This window comes from Trypanosoma cruzi, genomic scaffold (genome assembly GCF_000209065.1).
Source record: "Trypanosoma cruzi strain CL Brener 1047053516711 genomic scaffold, whole genome shotgun sequence".
NCBI lineage: Eukaryota > Euglenozoa > Kinetoplastea > Trypanosomatida > Trypanosomatidae > Trypanosoma > Trypanosoma cruzi.
Window position 1 is genome coordinate 372,317 of NW_001849563.1, and position 16,386 is coordinate 388,702.

The following is a 16,386-nucleotide window of genomic DNA, read 5'->3' on the forward strand; positions in this document are numbered from 1 at the left end:
TGTAGTTGAGTTATTGGCATCTGTCAGCGCGAGGACGTCACTGTTTCGGCGGTTGAGCGGAATTGAGGCATGGCTGAGAATGCGGCCAACGCATTCACACGATATGTAAGCAAATTCTCTGGGCGGGAGGTCCGACTGCTACGCGTTGGTAAAAGTGTGTCGTCCCCCTTCCGCCAAATATCCGAAGCGATTCGTCATTCGCGCCCCTACGACCGCATTGAAGTGGAGAGCGGGAAATATTTTGAGGCTCTGGCAATTATCCACCCCGTGGAACTTTGTAGCGCGGAGGATGGAGAGCCGCCGATGATTATTTCACGGGGGCCATGCTTAAAAATTAACACCGATGGTCCGGTTCTCGTACAGAACTTCTCCATTTTGGCAAAAGGGGCAACAGCATCTGCTTGTCAGGGAATATTGATTGAGTACGGCAGCCCAATCATTCGGGACTGCGCGATTTCATCCGTGTATGTCATCAACGATGCCACACCTCAGATATTGCATTGTCACATCTGCGATTCGGAATCTGGACACGGTCTGTCCATCACCGGCAGCAGCGGCGGCGTTTACGCAAATAACGATATTAGTTATCATGACGAGCAGTGTGTGTACATTAACACGAAGGGGAAGCCGGAACTGCGCCAGAATATCATCTCCCAGAAAAAGGGGCAAAAAAATGTGGCGGTTCTTATTAGCGCTCGACTTTATGGTGGCTGTGAGCCGATCTTTTGTGAAAATATCATTCGGGGTGGTGGGGAAATGACGAATCAGGAGGAGGTGGATCCTGCATCGGTGCAATTCCCCCAGATGTTATACGAGGACAACTCGGGTGGTTGGGCGTCTCTTGTGGGTGTCATGAATGGAGCAAAGCCTTTTATTACGGGAAATATGCTTTGCAACGGCGTCACGGGGTTTTACTTTAAGGATTGCAACTTGCCGAGGGATCACTTTTGCAAGAACCGTATTATTAGCTGTTCAGCATGGGGACTTGTCGTTGGGAAGAATACATCACTGGTTTCTCTGCACAATGATGTTCAAACTTGTGGGGGTGGCATTTTTGTCTCTTCCACGGCTTCATGTAACGTTCCTGCAAAGGAATCGCATTCCGTGGTGCTAAAAAAGTGTGACTTGTTTGGTAATTTCCACTACGGCATTCTTGTTGACCGCGTGGCAGTTTCGATCAGTGAGTGCAACGTCTTTGAAGGTTCAGTGGGCATTGCTTTGCTCGGAAACTGTACAGGCAGCAATATTACAAAAAACAACATGACTGGTAACCGTGTGGCAGCATTTTCTGTTTTACGCCGTGGGGTAGCTGTCATTGAAGAGAATAACATACGCGGGTGCGATAATGGCATGTACGGTGTTTTTGTACAAGATGGCTCTGATGTGGCGTTGAGGTCTAATAGCATTGAAGGGACTTCTAACAGTGTTTTTGTACGTGAAGGAAGTTGCATTTTGGCAGAGAAGAACGCTCTAAGGCAGTCATCTGTACATCATGTGGTTCTCACGGAATGTAGCCAGGCCACTTTGAAGGGAAACGTCATTGAAGGCAGTTCTTACGCCGCCGTGGTGGTTACAAGCCGTAGTGAGTGCAAAGCCGTTGGGAATGTCATGTATGCCGGAATACGGGAAGGAGTATTGGTGGAGGAAAAAGGACGAGCCATTTTTGAACGTAACAGTATGAGCTCCTTCCGCGAAACAATGTATGTAAAAACAGGTGGTTCCTTGCAGGCGACAGGAAATGACGTCACGCTCGGTCAACATGGGGTGGTTGTAGATGGAGAGGAAAGCAACGCTGTTGTTAGTAACAATCATTTTCGAGGCATGCATGCCACGGCTGTGTACGCCCTTGAGCGTGCCACAGTTACGGTGAATGACAACTCCGTGACTGAATTTTCCGCGGTTAGCATCCAAGTTGGCTCTGGAGCTATAGCCGTCATCGAAAAAAACAGCTTCACAAATGGCAGCGACGGTGCCATCCATGTGGATGGCTTTGGGACGCAATGTAAAGTGCTTCATTGTGAGATGGAAAAAGTTGTTTATGGGGTCAAGTTTACAAGATCTTCAACAGGCATTATTCAAGAGAATCATATACGTCTTTGTCAGCTTTTTGGTGTGGAATGCAACTCGAACCAGCCTGTCACGGTTCAAGGTAACACCATCACCGTCGCCAATGTTGGAATCGATATCTTCTCTGCTGGAGATATTCACGACAATTTTATTGGGGATAGTGAAGTGGGCATATTGGCTCACACCTTGGCCAACGCACAGGTGAGAAATCATCGTGTTTCAAATTGTACCGTGGGAATTCGGCTTATGAATGATACATGTGTCAACTTTACAGACATTAAGATTAAAAAACCAAAGGAGTTTGGTGTGGTGGTAAACGGCCCAAGTGCTAGTGTGACGATGAGCAACGTTACCATAGAGGACTCTGGGGTGGCTGGTGTGTTTGTGCAAAGGGGAGGTGTGTGCCGTTTTGAGCAATGCGTCATCAAGCGTAGCAAAGAGGATGGCATTCGAATGGAACAGGCGGGTGCGGTAGTGTTTGAGCAGTGCAGCATTTTGGAACAGCACCAAGGCGTTAAGACAACAGGTACTTTGGGGACCGCACGGGCTGATGGTGAGCCGAAGCTTATAAACTGCACAATAGACGGTAGCTTTTGCGAAAAGGGTGTGCTAAGTACAAAAAAGAGCATCGTGCGCCTGGAGCTATGCAAAATCAGCGCCCGTTCTCCAGAAAAGGGACGCGGTGTTGTAGTGCAGGATGGCGGAACGGTTTTGCTCTCGCAGTGCGATGTTTTTGGGTGCCCTCGTGTTGGTGTGATCGCCTCGGCCATGTCGCAATTGATGGTGGAAAACTCAACCATCGATGATTGTGGTATTGGTGTCTGCTTCGGTTTGGAGCAGGACAGTTCGTCTTCACGGCATACGCAGATAAAATTGAACAATTCCGCCGCCCTCAATATGGGCGATAATGTCAATAAAGTTTCCATGTGCGATGACACAAGATGGAAGCCGCCCACGCTCTCTCAGTTGACCATCAGAGGATGTACAGAGGCTGGTATCTGGTTTGAATCTTGTGGCTTGGGTACGGTAAACTGCACGACGGTAGTTGAATGCACCAAGGGGATTGTTTTACATCATGGGAGCACCGCTATGGTGGATGCGACAGTTGTACGCGGCTCTGTGGACTGCGGTATCCTGCTGCTTGGCCGGCCTTCGAGCCACTCTGTGCTCACTCACTTGAGCATTAGTGACTCGGGCGGCTGCGGTGTGAAGATGGAAGAAGGGGCTGTGGATGATGAGGAAGAGGGAGAGGGAATGGACGAAAAAACGCCCTTGACCATCCAAAATTCTGAGGTTCTGCGAAACGCAAAAGGTGGAGTTGTGTTGGAGACGTGCGCTTATTTTGAACGGTGCACATTTGCCCACAACGCCGAGGCAGGTGTCCTCTGCAAAGGGAACTTTTGCCCGGTGTTCTCAGCCTGCCACTTGACGCGCAATGCGGAGAAGAATCTCGAGGCACAATTCGGCTCCAGGCCCGAATTGCGTGATTGTGTCGTGGAACATGCCCCGGTTGGAGTGCGTGTGAGGTCTATCGTGAAGATGACACGATGCATCGCGCAGCATCTTGGCATCGCTGTTGATCTTTGCGTTGGTGAGAAATCTTCTGACGTTTCACGACTATCGGAGTGCGTCTTTACCAACAATGAAACGGGTGTCTCCTGCGCCGGTGAGGCCTCCCAGGAGACTTGGGGTCAGATTGCCATTGAGGGATGTACCTTCCACGATAACCGAGGGACAAGTATCAGCGTTCACGAGGGTCCAAAAATGCTGCTGAAGACCTGCAACTTTGAATCATCTCGGGAATGCGTCAAACTCACGGAGGGGGCGGAGGTGACTATTGAGGAATGTGAATTCAAACGAAATTCGAGGGGCATTACCTCGTCCCATGCGGCGTCAGTGGAAGTGAAGAAGTCTATCTTTACTACCCATACCCAGCATGCAATAAGCATCATGGGTAGCAGCGGGGAAGCCCACATTGTTGGCAACAGCTTTTGTGGAAACACCACTCACGGTATCTTCCTGTTCGCGATAGGAAACGTCGTTTTGGTGAATGGCAACAGTTTCGAAACGGATGTGTGCAGCATCTTTCTGCAGGAGACACCGCAGGCTTTTGTCTATAACAATTGTTTTCATGCATGTCAGACAGGTATCGTGTTCCACGGCGCAGGACTTTGTGGGAATGTCTTTGGAAATACCTTTGAAAAAAATAGATGTGGTTGCCGTTGCGACGAAAATGCCACTACGTACTTATGGCGAAATACGTTTGAAGAAAACAGTGAGTACGGGATATTTGTTACCGGCGGAGCAATTCCAATGGTTGTCGATAACTCTTTTTTGCGCCATACGGCCCCCAGTAGCGTTGCTCTGTGCGTTTGTGGCGGAGGGATTGGACACTTTGCCTTTAATCGGTACACTGGAAATGCGTGCGGAGCACAGTTGGAGGGTACAGGCAACAAGACTTTCATCAATAATAGCACATTTGAGGAAAATGACATTGCCATCCGGCTAAAGGAAGGGGCTGTGGTACATGTTGTGGCGTGTACGTTTGTATCTAGTGGTTCAATGGACATTTTTGCATCCGGTGCAATCGAACGAGATGAATGTGTCGTGGCATATAACACTTTCTTTTCTAATCGCTCTGCTGCCGTTACGGTGGAGGAAAATGCCGGGGTGACAGTTTACCGCTGTATATTTTGTGGAACGGAAGGCACAGGAGTTGTGCATGGTTGCCGTGGAAAAGGCTTGGTACTCGAATGTCTCTTCTACGAACTTGCCTGTGGTGTTCGCATTGCGGAGGGCGGAGGAGGCAACATCAGAAAGAGTTCTTTCATCCGCTGCGCCACGGCAGTGGAGGTGCGCCAACTCGGTTCTGGACACTTTGACTCGTGCAAGTTCCTTGCTCGCCCAACTAGCGCGCCGGTGCTTGTGTCTGTCCATCAATCCTCTACGCCGACCTTCCAGCAGTGTGGTTTTGTCGGTTGGTCAGAAATGCTGCATCCGCTCCTGCAGTCAAGCGGTGGTGGGCTTGTCGAGGGCTCGTCATTCGTCGCAGGTGGCATCTCTGTGCTCTTGGAGAGTGGCTCTCAAACGAAACTGCGACGGAACACGTTTTTACGGGGCGTCATTGGCGTGAGGTTCAACCCATATTCGCAGGGGCAGGTAGTGCAGAACACGTTTCACCGGCATCTTTTAGCCGCGGTGAATCTCATGGACAACGCCACGGGAGAACTACAAGAGAACGTGTTTGCCCAGCCACCAGAAGGCGGCGGTATGCTGGTAGGGTTACACAATGTACTTATAGAAGCAAATAATGTCCTTGAGAGCCCTCCGACACGGGCCGAAAAGGAAATGTCTGACCGCGCAAGCCTGGAGCCCAACCTCATTGCCATATTTGCCGAGTACCTTTCCGAAGCACCGCACTGGGCAAGGCATGCTATGGGTGAGACTCCGCACGCCTCTGCATTGCCGTTGCCCATCCTAACAGCGATGAGCATGCCGGGGACGAAAAATGAAAATGAGGAAGGGAATGAGGTGGAAAATGCAGTTAAGGAAGCGGCGGTGGGCGATGCCACACAGAAAGGGAAAATACGCCCTCAAGCAAAACGTGTGGAGGGCTCTAAACCTGTTGGGAAGGGTGGGAAAAAGATACTGTCGAAAAGTTTTACCCTTTCTTTGAGCGACACAATTGTTTCCGCGCCACAAGGCGTTCAGGAAGCCCTTGCGAAGTGGGTGGAGATGCATGGTGTTACATTAAACGTGGAGGAAGAGATTCGCCCCACTGTTCCTGAACCAATGAGGCAAATACGTGATCATGATATGTTACGAGACTTTAGTGAGCACTTCTCTGCCGTAGCGGAGGCTCAGCATGCCAAGGAACGAGGGCACTTTGCAAAGAATGAGTCCAAACAAACCAGAGGAGCTGTCATGCACAAACAGGGACTGGATGATAGTAAAAATGCATCTTCAACCCATAGCCAAAATGCTACGCGGGAGGATTCCAGGAGGTCAAGTGGCGTGAAAGCCCTAGTTTCTGTGAAACGATTGTTTTCTACAGAGTTTGCTCCATGTTCTCGTATTGCCGCCAGGACTGAGGCACCAAGTGGCCTTCAGGTCAAAAAACAAGCCAAGCGGAGGCGTCGCCGAAGTCTTCCCCCGCCATTGAATAGTTGTAGCCGGAAGGCTCAACCATCCCGTCAGCCTATCCGTGGGCCGATTGCCACACTCACGGGTTGTCTTCATAAATGCGCTGTGGAAAGTACTCGCAGACCAAAAAAGGAGGAAATTTTTGAGAAAATCAGTATTGATGCCAATTCTGCGACGGAGTTGGCAATATTTTGTGAGGAGGAAGCCCAGTACTCTTCCTCTTCACTTGGAAATGGCAGGGGAAGGCATAGTGGAACTTTGAGTTTTCCCCTAACTGGGGCTGAGAATGTGTCCAGAAGCGGGCATGATGATGACGCCTGTATTCGAAGTGGCGTGGAGAGTCTCTCAAGGATTAGCGTGCCGCCTTCTCAACGTAGTGCGGTTCCGGATGCGCAAGCACTGAGTCAATTGAGTGGCCACGAGGGATTCTTTACAAAATTCGAAGATGCAGTTCCCGGTAGTAATACGATGTGGAGAGAGACGGCGTCGATTTCCAGCAGGAGCTGTTCGCAAGGTCCCCTGGAATTGAGGGGTGCGTCGCCCCTGGAGAATCTCTCAAAAAGTGGAGTAAGTGCTGAATCAAAGACGGACATTGAGCGGATTAAAATGATATCACCGAGAAGAGACCTTGTCGCGAGGAACGCATATGGGCAGGGCGCAAAACGCCACGTTGGCGGCAGAAATCGCTTCGGCGGAAGCAGTAGCCTTCACACCTCCTCCTTAGATGAAGAGCGCGCTCGTTTGAAGAATGGCACCAAAGAAGTGCTGTACGCCACCCAAATAAACGATGGTGATGGCGATGATGGGATACCGGCCAAGAGGTCCGCACCGCTGAAAGAAACCCCTTACGGCAGACGGCGCCGGAAGGATCGTGAAAGGGAGGACGCCGATGAAGTGGAGGTGAGTAACATCATTAAAAAGAAGAAGCTCGCAGAACAGGGCTTTAGTCGCACTAAAAAAAACGGTCGCAAGCGGAAGAAGAGCGTAGGGAGCAAGAATAAAGTTGCGAATCCCACATCCACCAAGGTGTCTCAAACTGGTAACTCACACGGAAGCCTCCAACTTTCTTCGGGGACGCATTATCCGATGCCCTTGTCGAGTCCTGCAGTTCCCTCTTCAGGGTCTGGGAGTTTTCGTGGAAGCATGGATCCGGCGAGGGCTGCCGAGACACTGGGGAAATCCGCAACCAAAGCCGCATCATCATCGACATTCTCCCCGAGAGCCAAAGGAAAGGTGGGCGAGGTCGAAGGTTCACAATCTGGTTTTCATTTACAAGACAAATCAATTGTAGCTGAGGGAATTCCGGGGAATTTTTCCGCATCACCGCCCGTCAAGGATGGAGCAGATGAAGAGAATTTGGATTCGGAACAATTGGGTAAAACAGCGCGATATCCCCACAATCGTTCCCACACGGCAGTCCCACGTTCTGGTAATGAGAGTTGGGAGGCCATGGGCTTGGAAGATACTCTGCAACCAAAGGATGCCTCTCGTCACACAAATACCGCGAGCGAATTCAAAAATGCAGGCTCTTTATTGGATCTTTCTCATGGCGACGTTGAGGGAAGGGAAAGGAACAGGAAGTTTATGAGTCCTACGTTGTTGAATCCATCAGAGCAAAGACCCATAACAGTCACCATGTCCTTATTGGAGCTCCATGGGGAAGGACATGCATCCGAACAGGAGAGCGAGAGGAAAGAAAAGCGTTCTGAATCTGAAGATCATGATGAAGTGCACCTTCCCAAGATTGAGGCTCCATTATTACAGAACTCTCACAAAATTTGTAATAACAGCACTGCCAACAAGAGCAATGATATTCATAGTAACAATATTATTGATATTTATGATCATGAGGTTGAGGATCGTAAAATGGGCAATGTCTTGGAGATTTCTGCTGTTCCCTCTCTTTCCGGCAAGGGTCGTGCGTTGCTTGGGGTCCTCGGGGACACCGTTCTACAGGACGATGCTGTTCTGCAAGAACATGTGAGTGGTGCGCGTGCTGGGCCAATTCGAAGCGATTCATTGGCATCTGGGGGATCTGGAGCGTCGCTACCCTTATTGGAAGACAGATACATTCAAAAAGGGACGAAGATGATGGAAGCGGCAGCAGTGGCAACAAAGAAAGAATGGGATGAAGAAAAAGATAGTGATGATGATGATGAAGTGGAGGATATCATTGCTCTTCTTCGGTGGCTTGTTCAACTGCGTGAGCATAGGCTTCTTACAGCAGATCGCTTTAGCAAGGCTGTTGACTGCATCCGGGTGAACACCAACGTTCCATTCTTTCTTTGTGAGGGAAGTAGAGCGGGTGAGGCACCGACGTTGATGTTGCGTTTGCCACGAACCGCCGACGAGGCTGTGATCATCCCGTTGTTTGGATCAACAATGGAAATGAGAAAACGGACGCAACGCGTCGAGGAGGGAGAAAACAACTGTCCCCAGTCCCAAAGAAGGGGTTTAGGGCTTATAAGGGGTGCCACCGATACAAGCAAAGAGTTTAAGGAGCAGAACTTGTCGTGGATGTACAAAATGGCCAGCGATGAAGTGAGGGAAGCAGATGCGACGCGAATCATCCAAGTTCCAGCCCAGGCATTTCATAAGGTCAGGCCCCCTCCCCTTTTTGCATCTGCCAGGCCCTCACATGATCACCGCCAGGTGAGTGAAGAAACAGTGATGACATTAGGACCCGCAAATGAATCTCGACTATTTTCACGGTCTTCTCCTCAGGCGCTTGGCGTACTACGAGTGTCGCAGGAAAGCTTCCAAACAGGCGTGGCTGATTCAATTGTGAAGCCGTTGCATAGGAGTAAAGGGCAAAAGGCCTTTTTCACCCGGGCGTTCCTCCATAAGACTCGTCACGATGCTATGACGAGTTTCAATCCTGCAATTCCAAAAGAGACTTCACCCTATAATAAATCAACGAGAGTAGCTGCATTTATAGCTTTGGGCACAATGAATTTCATGGCGTAAATTTACATTTTTGTTGCATCACACGGTTTGTGCCGCTGTAGTTGCTTTTTTTTTTTTTTTTTTTTTGTGTGTGTGTGTATGTATGTACGTGTTTCTGCATGTTCTTCAATCCAAATGCGCAGAGCGATGTAAAGTTATTCGACAAGTTGCTTTTCCCAGTGAACGGACGTTGAAAGATCTGACTTTGGAGAAGAGAGGGGGTGGTGACTTTTATTTTCTTTTGAATTAAGAAAATATATATATATGGGACAACGTTATACATACGTTGCTTCTGTTTTAAACGTTTCTTTTTTCCTTTTTTTTGATTATCCTTCTATTTTCTTTTTTGTGGTGTCTACATGAGGAAGTTTGTTACTATTTTTGCTGCTTGAGCTGCTGCCGTTTGTCTTTAGTGGTGCAGGGAATTTGTCCGGCAGAGATGGATATCCTGCGGCTGCTCTCCGTTGCCTACGGCGGGAGCAAAGAGGAGCGGACGGAGGCGACAGCGCAATTGGAGAGCGCAGTGCAGTCTCCCGATGGTCCTCGGCACCTTGTGACTCTTTTGCGTGCTGGAACCGATCTGGCGTTGCCAGCGGAGCAAAGTCTCTCAGCACTTATTTACGCCAAGAATTATATTATGGGCACCTTTGATGAGCACATTGCCGCCGCACCTGGCGTGCTAGAAGAAGTGAAGTCTCTCCTTTACCATGGTGCCTTTCATGCTCCGTCGACACATCAGAAGATCATCCACACGTGTGTGGCCGGCATCGTTAGTTCATTTGAGTGGAACTATCTTCCTCAGCTTCTGCCGGAGATCACCCGGGAACGAACAGGTATTCCCGTTGAACATGCATTAGCCTCGTTGAGACTGTTGTATGTATTCGTCAAGCGGTTTAAGACTCCGGGATTAGAACCAATGCCCATGAAGCTAGTGGTTTGCAACTGTCTTCTCTCGGCACTTTCTCCTTTTCTCTCGTATGGGGACCTGCAAGTCGATCACATGGTACTGAAGGCTATGAATTGCGTTGTGGAAACGGCGCTGCAAACAAATCAATTGGAAGATGTCCCGCCAGAGGCGTTGAATGCGTGGCTTTACGAAATGGCTCATTATCCAGAGCGTCACTTTGTCGCGGCTTCTGAGGCGGCAGCGAGTGGATTGCAGAACGTGTACGAAACATACGTACGTTGTCTTAAGCAAATTGCCATGATTTCCTTTTCTATTTTGAACGACGCAACAAGAAAAAAGAACCCCTCGCCCTTGGCAAAGCAATTTCTGGCGTCTCATGCCTCAGTCTTCCTTGGGGTATGGCAAAGGTGGTTGGAGTACGCTGCGACATGTCGGGCGCGTGGTGTACACCACAAGACGGATATGTACGCTATTCGCTATATCAAACTCTGCACATTGGATAGGACGCTTTATCAGCAGTATTTACTCCCGCAGCTGATGCACGTGGTTGAATCCCTCTTGTTTCCATACCTATGCTTTAGCGAGGAGGACGAACCGGCGTTTGCCGATGAAGGTGACCTGTCTGAATTTGCACAGTATATGATGGAAGAGGGATTTGAGCAGAGTGAGGTGTCGCAGAGGCAGGCTGCATCCAACGCCATTGTGGCGATTGTTAGGGGCGAAAAGGATTTTCACGAAGACCTCTTGCAGAAAGTGATTGAATTTCTCATAGCAGGTCTCTCGCGGGAAGACAATGACAAGACGTTTCCGCAGGCCTTTGGTTTTTTGCATCTTTTATCTATATTGAGACGACACTTTAGGCGGGTTCCTGAGATATGGGAAACGCAAATGGCGCGGGTGCTTGTCACATTTGTGACCCCGCGCGTTTTACCCACCGTTCCATACATTCCGCTGCGGTGCAAAGCCCTCGTCGTATGCCAACGATATTCCAAGGCTCCTATTCCCTCCGAAGAGGACTTTGCTGCTTTCACGCAACTTGTCTCCTCCCTTGTGCAGGATGCTGATTCTCGAATTCGCCTGGGCGCCATTGATGCCCTTTGCACGTTCCTGGAGATGAAGCGAGCGCTTCCGTATGTTCGGCCGATTCTTGTGCCGTTGGTTGAGGAATGTATTGGTTTTCTTAACCGCGTGCAAACATCCTTTGTTCCCACCGCTCTGCTGTACTTGGTGGAGCATTTTGCGCCCGAACTCACTTCAGTACTCGAAAAAATTGGTAAGACGCTTATACAACACTTTTTGGCAACGGCATTTGATCTGGCGCAGCAGGAAGATGTGATGGATGATGAACATGTATCACAGTATTGGCGCACAGACATGAGTGCATGTGCGCTGTTGAACGCGATAGATACCATCGTTGAAGCCTCTCGTCACCATATGGAGGTTTTCTGTAGCCTGAGGCCAGAAGTCCTGTTTTTGGCGAAGAAAGTATTGGAGCATCCGGATGATTTTGAGTTTATAGAGAAGACTCTTGCTATTTTGTTGAATGTCATCAATTTCTCCAAGCCAATCCCTCCCGAGTGCTGGAATGTGCTTCCATTGTTATTTCAGTCTGTGGATTCCGGTATCGGCGTGGATTTCTTTGTTGCCATAGAAGAGGTACTTGACAGCTTTGTCTCGAATGGGACGCTGGAGTTTCTGCGGAATGCCGAGCTCATGGAGGCAACATATCAGGCTTGCGAGAAGATGTTATTTAAGTGCGCCTGCGGTGTCGATGATCAGATTGCCGTGCCCCAGTTGATTGAAGCGATGTTGCATCAGGCAAAACATTGTGAAGTCGCCCCCGGTTTGTTTGACGCGCACCTTCCCCGTTTTGTCGCGTTACTTCTGCGAGCTCTCGCAGACGACTCTATTCGCCAAGGCGAGGTGCGTCTTCAGATTTGGATCATTGCGGCACTGATGGATGCCCTTTACTACAATGCTGCAGCAACCATGCAAATCATAACCAGTCACAACGCATACCCGCAGTTTTTTGATGCATTTTTTCACTTCTTCCGCGGCGCCATTGATCCGGCCCACGCCGCCAAGGGTGGGAAGAAGCGTAAGAAGGACACGGCGGCCGAAGTTGTTGAAAATCTTTCTATTCTCACACGTAAAGTTATTGTTTTGGGGTTGACTGCCCTCTTGGAGGAATTTTCCGCCAACTGCCACGGCAACGGGGGTGGCAGCAGCATCGGCCTGGCCTCGTTTGACGTCTACGTCTCACCGACACTGGCCCTTATTCAACACTGTGTTTTTGTCAACGATGTTTTTCTTGCATCACGCTGCCGCATAACGGAGAAGAACCTGGAGAAGATTCGACAGGGCGTCGAGGTGGAGGATGTGTCTGATGTCGACCTCAACGATGATGATGTGCTTGGTATCGATGCTGGCGACGAAGTGGCAACTCTCGACGACGACGTCGAAGAAGACGAATGGGAAGATGACGGAGAAGTCGGTCACTGTCAAGACGAGGGCGATAATTACGAAAGTCCCATTGATGACGTGTGCGAGGTGACGCTCTTCCTGCAGTGGGTCGCAAAGGCGGAGTGCCTCGGCGGTGCCGTGCAGCGGCACATGAAAACCGCCCTTTCAAAGTCGTTGCAGGAGTTCCGTGAGGCCGAAGCCACGGCGCTGCGTTACCGGCGCCTGGTGCAGGCGTTGGATCATGCGAAGGACGAAAATTACGGGGCACGCTCCGCCGCTGCAGCGAATTTGTAAAAGAGGAATGGAGCAAGATTTAAATGGAAGCCAGGAGCAGGGAGAACTTTGCATGATAACAGAATTGACGCGACACGGAAGAGAAGAAGAAGAAGAAAAAAAAACGAAGCGAAAGAGGGGGAGGAAGGGAGCAAAAAGTGTTGTCGGCTCTGTTTTTTGATATCCTGAGAAGAGATGCGATTCTAATTTAAGGCAATCGCCTGCGTGTAATTAACTGGCCGAATCTGCGGGCCCCATTGCCATGGGAGGGAAGAGTTTTCTTTCGTTTACCCGAGAATGCGGAATACATCTATCTTTGTGCTGTGCTAACGCTTTATTTTATACCTCTGACGCAGGTGACTGCTGATGATGCACGCACAAATGTTTCTTTTTATTCCTGTTGTTTTTTCTGTTTTTTTGTGTCTTAAAAAAAGGGGGGGAACTGGTAGTTGAAGGACAAATACAAAACAAAAGGGACGCAAATTTGTTTTACTTTTTTTTTTTTTGTTTTTCTTTTGGTGGGTATTTGGTTTGGTTTGGTTTGGTTTTGACTCTTCTCTGCCCGTATTTCTTTTGGAAGAGTTTGCCCTCGCCGGAGGGACGAGGGGTCCGAAGTAAAACGAAAAAAAAAAAAAAAGAATAAAAATAAAAATAAGAGTGGCCAAGAGAAGGAAATAAAACGCAGGGAAAAAGCGTGGGGCCTGGGCTTGGAATTTGGTGTGGGGAAAAGGGGGATAGGCGATGGGCAGCGCCGTCGCACGGCACAGGGAGAACACCGGGCCAGGCGGAACGGCAGCCTCTTCTTTTGCGGGATGCCACACCGGCACGACAACAAACCGGCGATCTCACTGGATGCCTGCAGCCAATAAGGCTGCTGAGAAAACAGAGTCATCGAGGAATTTGACTGCGGTAAAAAGTAGCAGTCCGAATGCGTCATCGTCATCGCCTGTGAGCATTGAGGCAAGGAGAAAGGTAGATGTCAAGAAGCCGGAGCCTCCACCACCACCACCTGCCGTTAGTTGTCTGGTGCCGTCAAAGCATCTACCAAGCTTGCGTAAGCCGTTGGAGTGGGAATTGTTACCGCTTCCAAATGCGCAGGGAGCCGCAATGAATCGTGGCAAAGCATCTCCTAAACTCTTGCCTAGAGAAACTACTGGGACCGATGAAAAGCCCAACGAAACTGGCAGAGGCCTTTCCCCTACCCCAATGTCTCTGAGTGGTCCACCGACACAGGATAGTATTGGGAAAAAGGACATAGTGGTGAGGAAACCGCCTTTCAGAAACCGAGTTGAGTGCGATGAGGACCTTCCCACGTCTGTGGAGCCTGGCTCGGATGGAACATTGCCGTCCAAGTCGACGAAGAAGAATACCCCTCATTCAGGTGCTTTCAATTCTTTAGCCTCAAATAATTTGGACAGTCGCTCGTCCGATTTCTTTGGGGATTTTGTTGCCCGCGGTTTCATGCCGTTTAGGGATACTAATTTGCTGTGGTTTAATGTAGACTTTGACCGAAAGTTGCTTAAACGGCGTGAGCATTGTGATGTGGTCTGGTGTCCACTTGAGGAAATTGCACTTCCGGAAGTGGACGAGACGTCCAAGGAGGCAGCGAAGGAAACTCCGGAGTCTCCAATAGCAGAGGAAAAAATAATCTCAGTACGCAACCCCAAAAAAACACAGCAGCAGCAGCAACAGCAGCAACAGCAACAGCAACAGCCAAAAAGGGACAATTCCAACAGACCTCGCATTCGGCCTATTCTTTCTAGCGATGTTCCTCACCGTATGCAGTTAGCAAAGAAGGCCATTGAAGATAATGTTATTTTTATTTACTCACGTGCACCGAAGCTATACTAATGGAATGAAAGGGAAAATATATGTGCCTACATATGTATATTTATGTGTTTTTGTTGTTGTTGTTGTTGTTGTTGTTGTTGTTGTTCTATAGGGCCTACAAAAACACGTAAAGCCTCTAAGAGAAAAGTGGATGAAATTCAAAGAGAAAAAACAACGGCAGAGAAATGAATGAGGGAAGCTGGAACGGTGGGCATTTATTGTTTGTTGTTAGATTGGGGAGGAGAGACAGGAGGTGTTTTTTTTTTTTTTTCTTTTTTTTTTTTGTTTTTTGTTTTTTTTTTTTTTTTTTGCTGTTGTGATTGCTGGTATTCTTATTAATTTCCTTTGGTGTTGCTGTTTTTCTGAGAATAGTCGCGGGGCCGTGGAGGGAGAGTTCGGGAAGAGATGTACGGACTTGCTTTGGCAGCGCTTAGCTCCCCTTTCCCCTTCAGTCCACATATCTCCCCCTCCCTTTCCCTTAAAAAAAAAAAAAAAAGGATTCTTTTCACAGTCTGAGAACAGGCGGTGCCCCTCTTGGTTAAAAGGACGTTTTTGAAGGTTCCGAGTGACATTCATTCTGTGCGTGGATCACCGGGCGAGAATATGCCCGCTTGGCCGGTGGTTGTGGTAGCGAGGGTCCGCTAATTGTTACTTTATTGGTTAATAATCTTTTTGTATGTTTGCTCCAGTCAAGGAAAAGAATTTATTGCGCACCTCTTATGCGACAATCAAAAGTGTTTTTGTTTCTCTCTTTCTCTTGGCACATCCCCCTTCTGCCGGTTGTTGTCCCCAAACATGTACCGTATTTTCCTATTTTTGTTCTTGTTTGTTCGTTTTTTTCCCCTTGGGTGCGGAGGGGCCGATTTCTATTCTCCGTGCCGGTGTACATGCATTTGAATACGCGTAGGCATGTCGTCCGCACTGTAGTCGTTCCAACTGTTTAAGATGCGAGTTGGGGAAAGGCGAATAAAGAGGAAGTGAAGACGTGACGAATTGGGGAGGGGGTGCAGTGGGAACTGTACATGTGAACAGGTCCTTTTTCCTTTTTTTTTTTTTTTTTGCGTTCACCTCGCTTTTTGCTTTTTGTCTTCCCCATGCATTTTTGCGTTTTGTTACCTGGAATTCATGCTGTGGCCATACAGGCATGCAGTTTTCTCACGGCGGTCGTAAAACGGGTTTCCTCCTCCCCCCCCCCAACTTCGTCCACACTTCATTTTGTTGTTGTTGTTATTTCGTCATCCCCTTCAATTCTTATCATTTTTTTTGTTGTTGTTTTTGTTATATTGTTTTTGCATTTTTTTGTTTGTTTGTTTTTTCTCTCCCTCTCATTTTTTAGTTGTTGTTGTTGTTGTTTTTCCTTGCTTGCTTTGGTGGTAGTCCATAGAAGCAGCTCTCACATGCATACATAATACAATACATATTTGTATGGTTTTATTCTTACACTCGAATAAACAGAGTCATTTATGTCCGGGTGGAAAGGGGATGGGAAGGGAGGATGGGCGAATAAAAGACTGTGGAAATGAGTAATGGAAGATCACTTAAGCGGGAAGCCGGTTAATCCATACGTTTATGATGATGTGTGCAGCGATGTGAGAGGTGACGGAATTCAAAAAAACATATATATATATATTGAGCAAAACAAATGATGAAAGAAGCGTGGAATTCTTTTTTTTTTTCTTTTTTCTTGTTGTTTTGGGAGGGCAGTGTTGCTGGCAATACAGGCGTTGCATCCCTCCCTTCCCCTCCCCTCCCAATGC

The 16,386-nt window shown here is 48.6% G+C and overlaps 3 protein-coding genes across 3 annotated transcripts, besides 19 other annotated features; all 3 read left to right on the plus strand.

Moving 5' to 3' along the window:
• Nucleotides 1–4,041: part of a sequence feature (areas merged during assembly that could not be assigned to a particular haplotype. This can correspond to areas where the two haplotypes were merged or to regions with more than two copies in the genome that were merged during assembly.) that runs on past the window's edge.
• On the plus strand, nt 70–9,177 carry Tc00.1047053510329.160 (hypothetical protein, conserved; the record flags this gene model as incomplete). The annotated part of the gene is made up of 1 exon (XM_816100.1): nt 70–9,177. One exon carries the CDS (start codon nt 70–72, stop codon nt 9,175–9,177), a length of 9,108 nt encoding a protein of 3,035 aa, XP_821193.1.
• Nucleotides 4,042–4,110: a sequence feature (areas merged during assembly that could not be assigned to a particular haplotype. This can correspond to areas where the two haplotypes were merged or to regions with more than two copies in the genome that were merged during assembly.).
• Nucleotides 4,111–5,769: a sequence feature (areas merged during assembly that could not be assigned to a particular haplotype. This can correspond to areas where the two haplotypes were merged or to regions with more than two copies in the genome that were merged during assembly.).
• Nucleotides 5,770–7,592: a sequence feature (areas merged during assembly that could not be assigned to a particular haplotype. This can correspond to areas where the two haplotypes were merged or to regions with more than two copies in the genome that were merged during assembly.).
• Nucleotides 7,593–9,081: a sequence feature (areas merged during assembly that could not be assigned to a particular haplotype. This can correspond to areas where the two haplotypes were merged or to regions with more than two copies in the genome that were merged during assembly.).
• Nucleotides 9,082–9,266: a sequence feature (areas merged during assembly that could not be assigned to a particular haplotype. This can correspond to areas where the two haplotypes were merged or to regions with more than two copies in the genome that were merged during assembly.).
• Nucleotides 9,223–9,243: a microsatellite.
• Nucleotides 9,267–11,245: a sequence feature (areas merged during assembly that could not be assigned to a particular haplotype. This can correspond to areas where the two haplotypes were merged or to regions with more than two copies in the genome that were merged during assembly.).
• On the plus strand, nt 9,596–12,820 carry Tc00.1047053510329.170 (hypothetical protein, conserved; the record flags this gene model as incomplete). Its single annotated transcript, XM_816101.1, has 1 exon — nt 9,596–12,820. One exon carries the CDS (start codon nt 9,596–9,598, stop codon nt 12,818–12,820), a length of 3,225 nt encoding a protein of 1,074 aa, XP_821194.1.
• Nucleotides 11,246–14,057: a sequence feature (areas merged during assembly that could not be assigned to a particular haplotype. This can correspond to areas where the two haplotypes were merged or to regions with more than two copies in the genome that were merged during assembly.).
• Nucleotides 12,898–12,947: a sequence feature (GA-rich).
• Nucleotides 13,325–13,347: a microsatellite.
• Nucleotides 13,423–13,454: a microsatellite.
• On the plus strand, nt 13,541–14,650 carry Tc00.1047053510329.180 (hypothetical protein, conserved; the record flags this gene model as incomplete). The annotated part of the gene is made up of 1 exon (XM_816102.1): nt 13,541–14,650. One exon carries the CDS (start codon nt 13,541–13,543, stop codon nt 14,648–14,650), a length of 1,110 nt encoding a protein of 369 aa, XP_821195.1.
• Nucleotides 14,058–14,409: a sequence feature (areas merged during assembly that could not be assigned to a particular haplotype. This can correspond to areas where the two haplotypes were merged or to regions with more than two copies in the genome that were merged during assembly.).
• Nucleotides 14,410–15,989: a sequence feature (areas merged during assembly that could not be assigned to a particular haplotype. This can correspond to areas where the two haplotypes were merged or to regions with more than two copies in the genome that were merged during assembly.).
• Nucleotides 14,474–14,513: a microsatellite.
• Nucleotides 14,696–14,735: a microsatellite.
• Nucleotides 14,886–14,939: a microsatellite.
• Nucleotides 15,890–15,944: a microsatellite.
• Nucleotides 15,990–16,386: part of a sequence feature (areas merged during assembly that could not be assigned to a particular haplotype. This can correspond to areas where the two haplotypes were merged or to regions with more than two copies in the genome that were merged during assembly.) that runs on past the window's edge.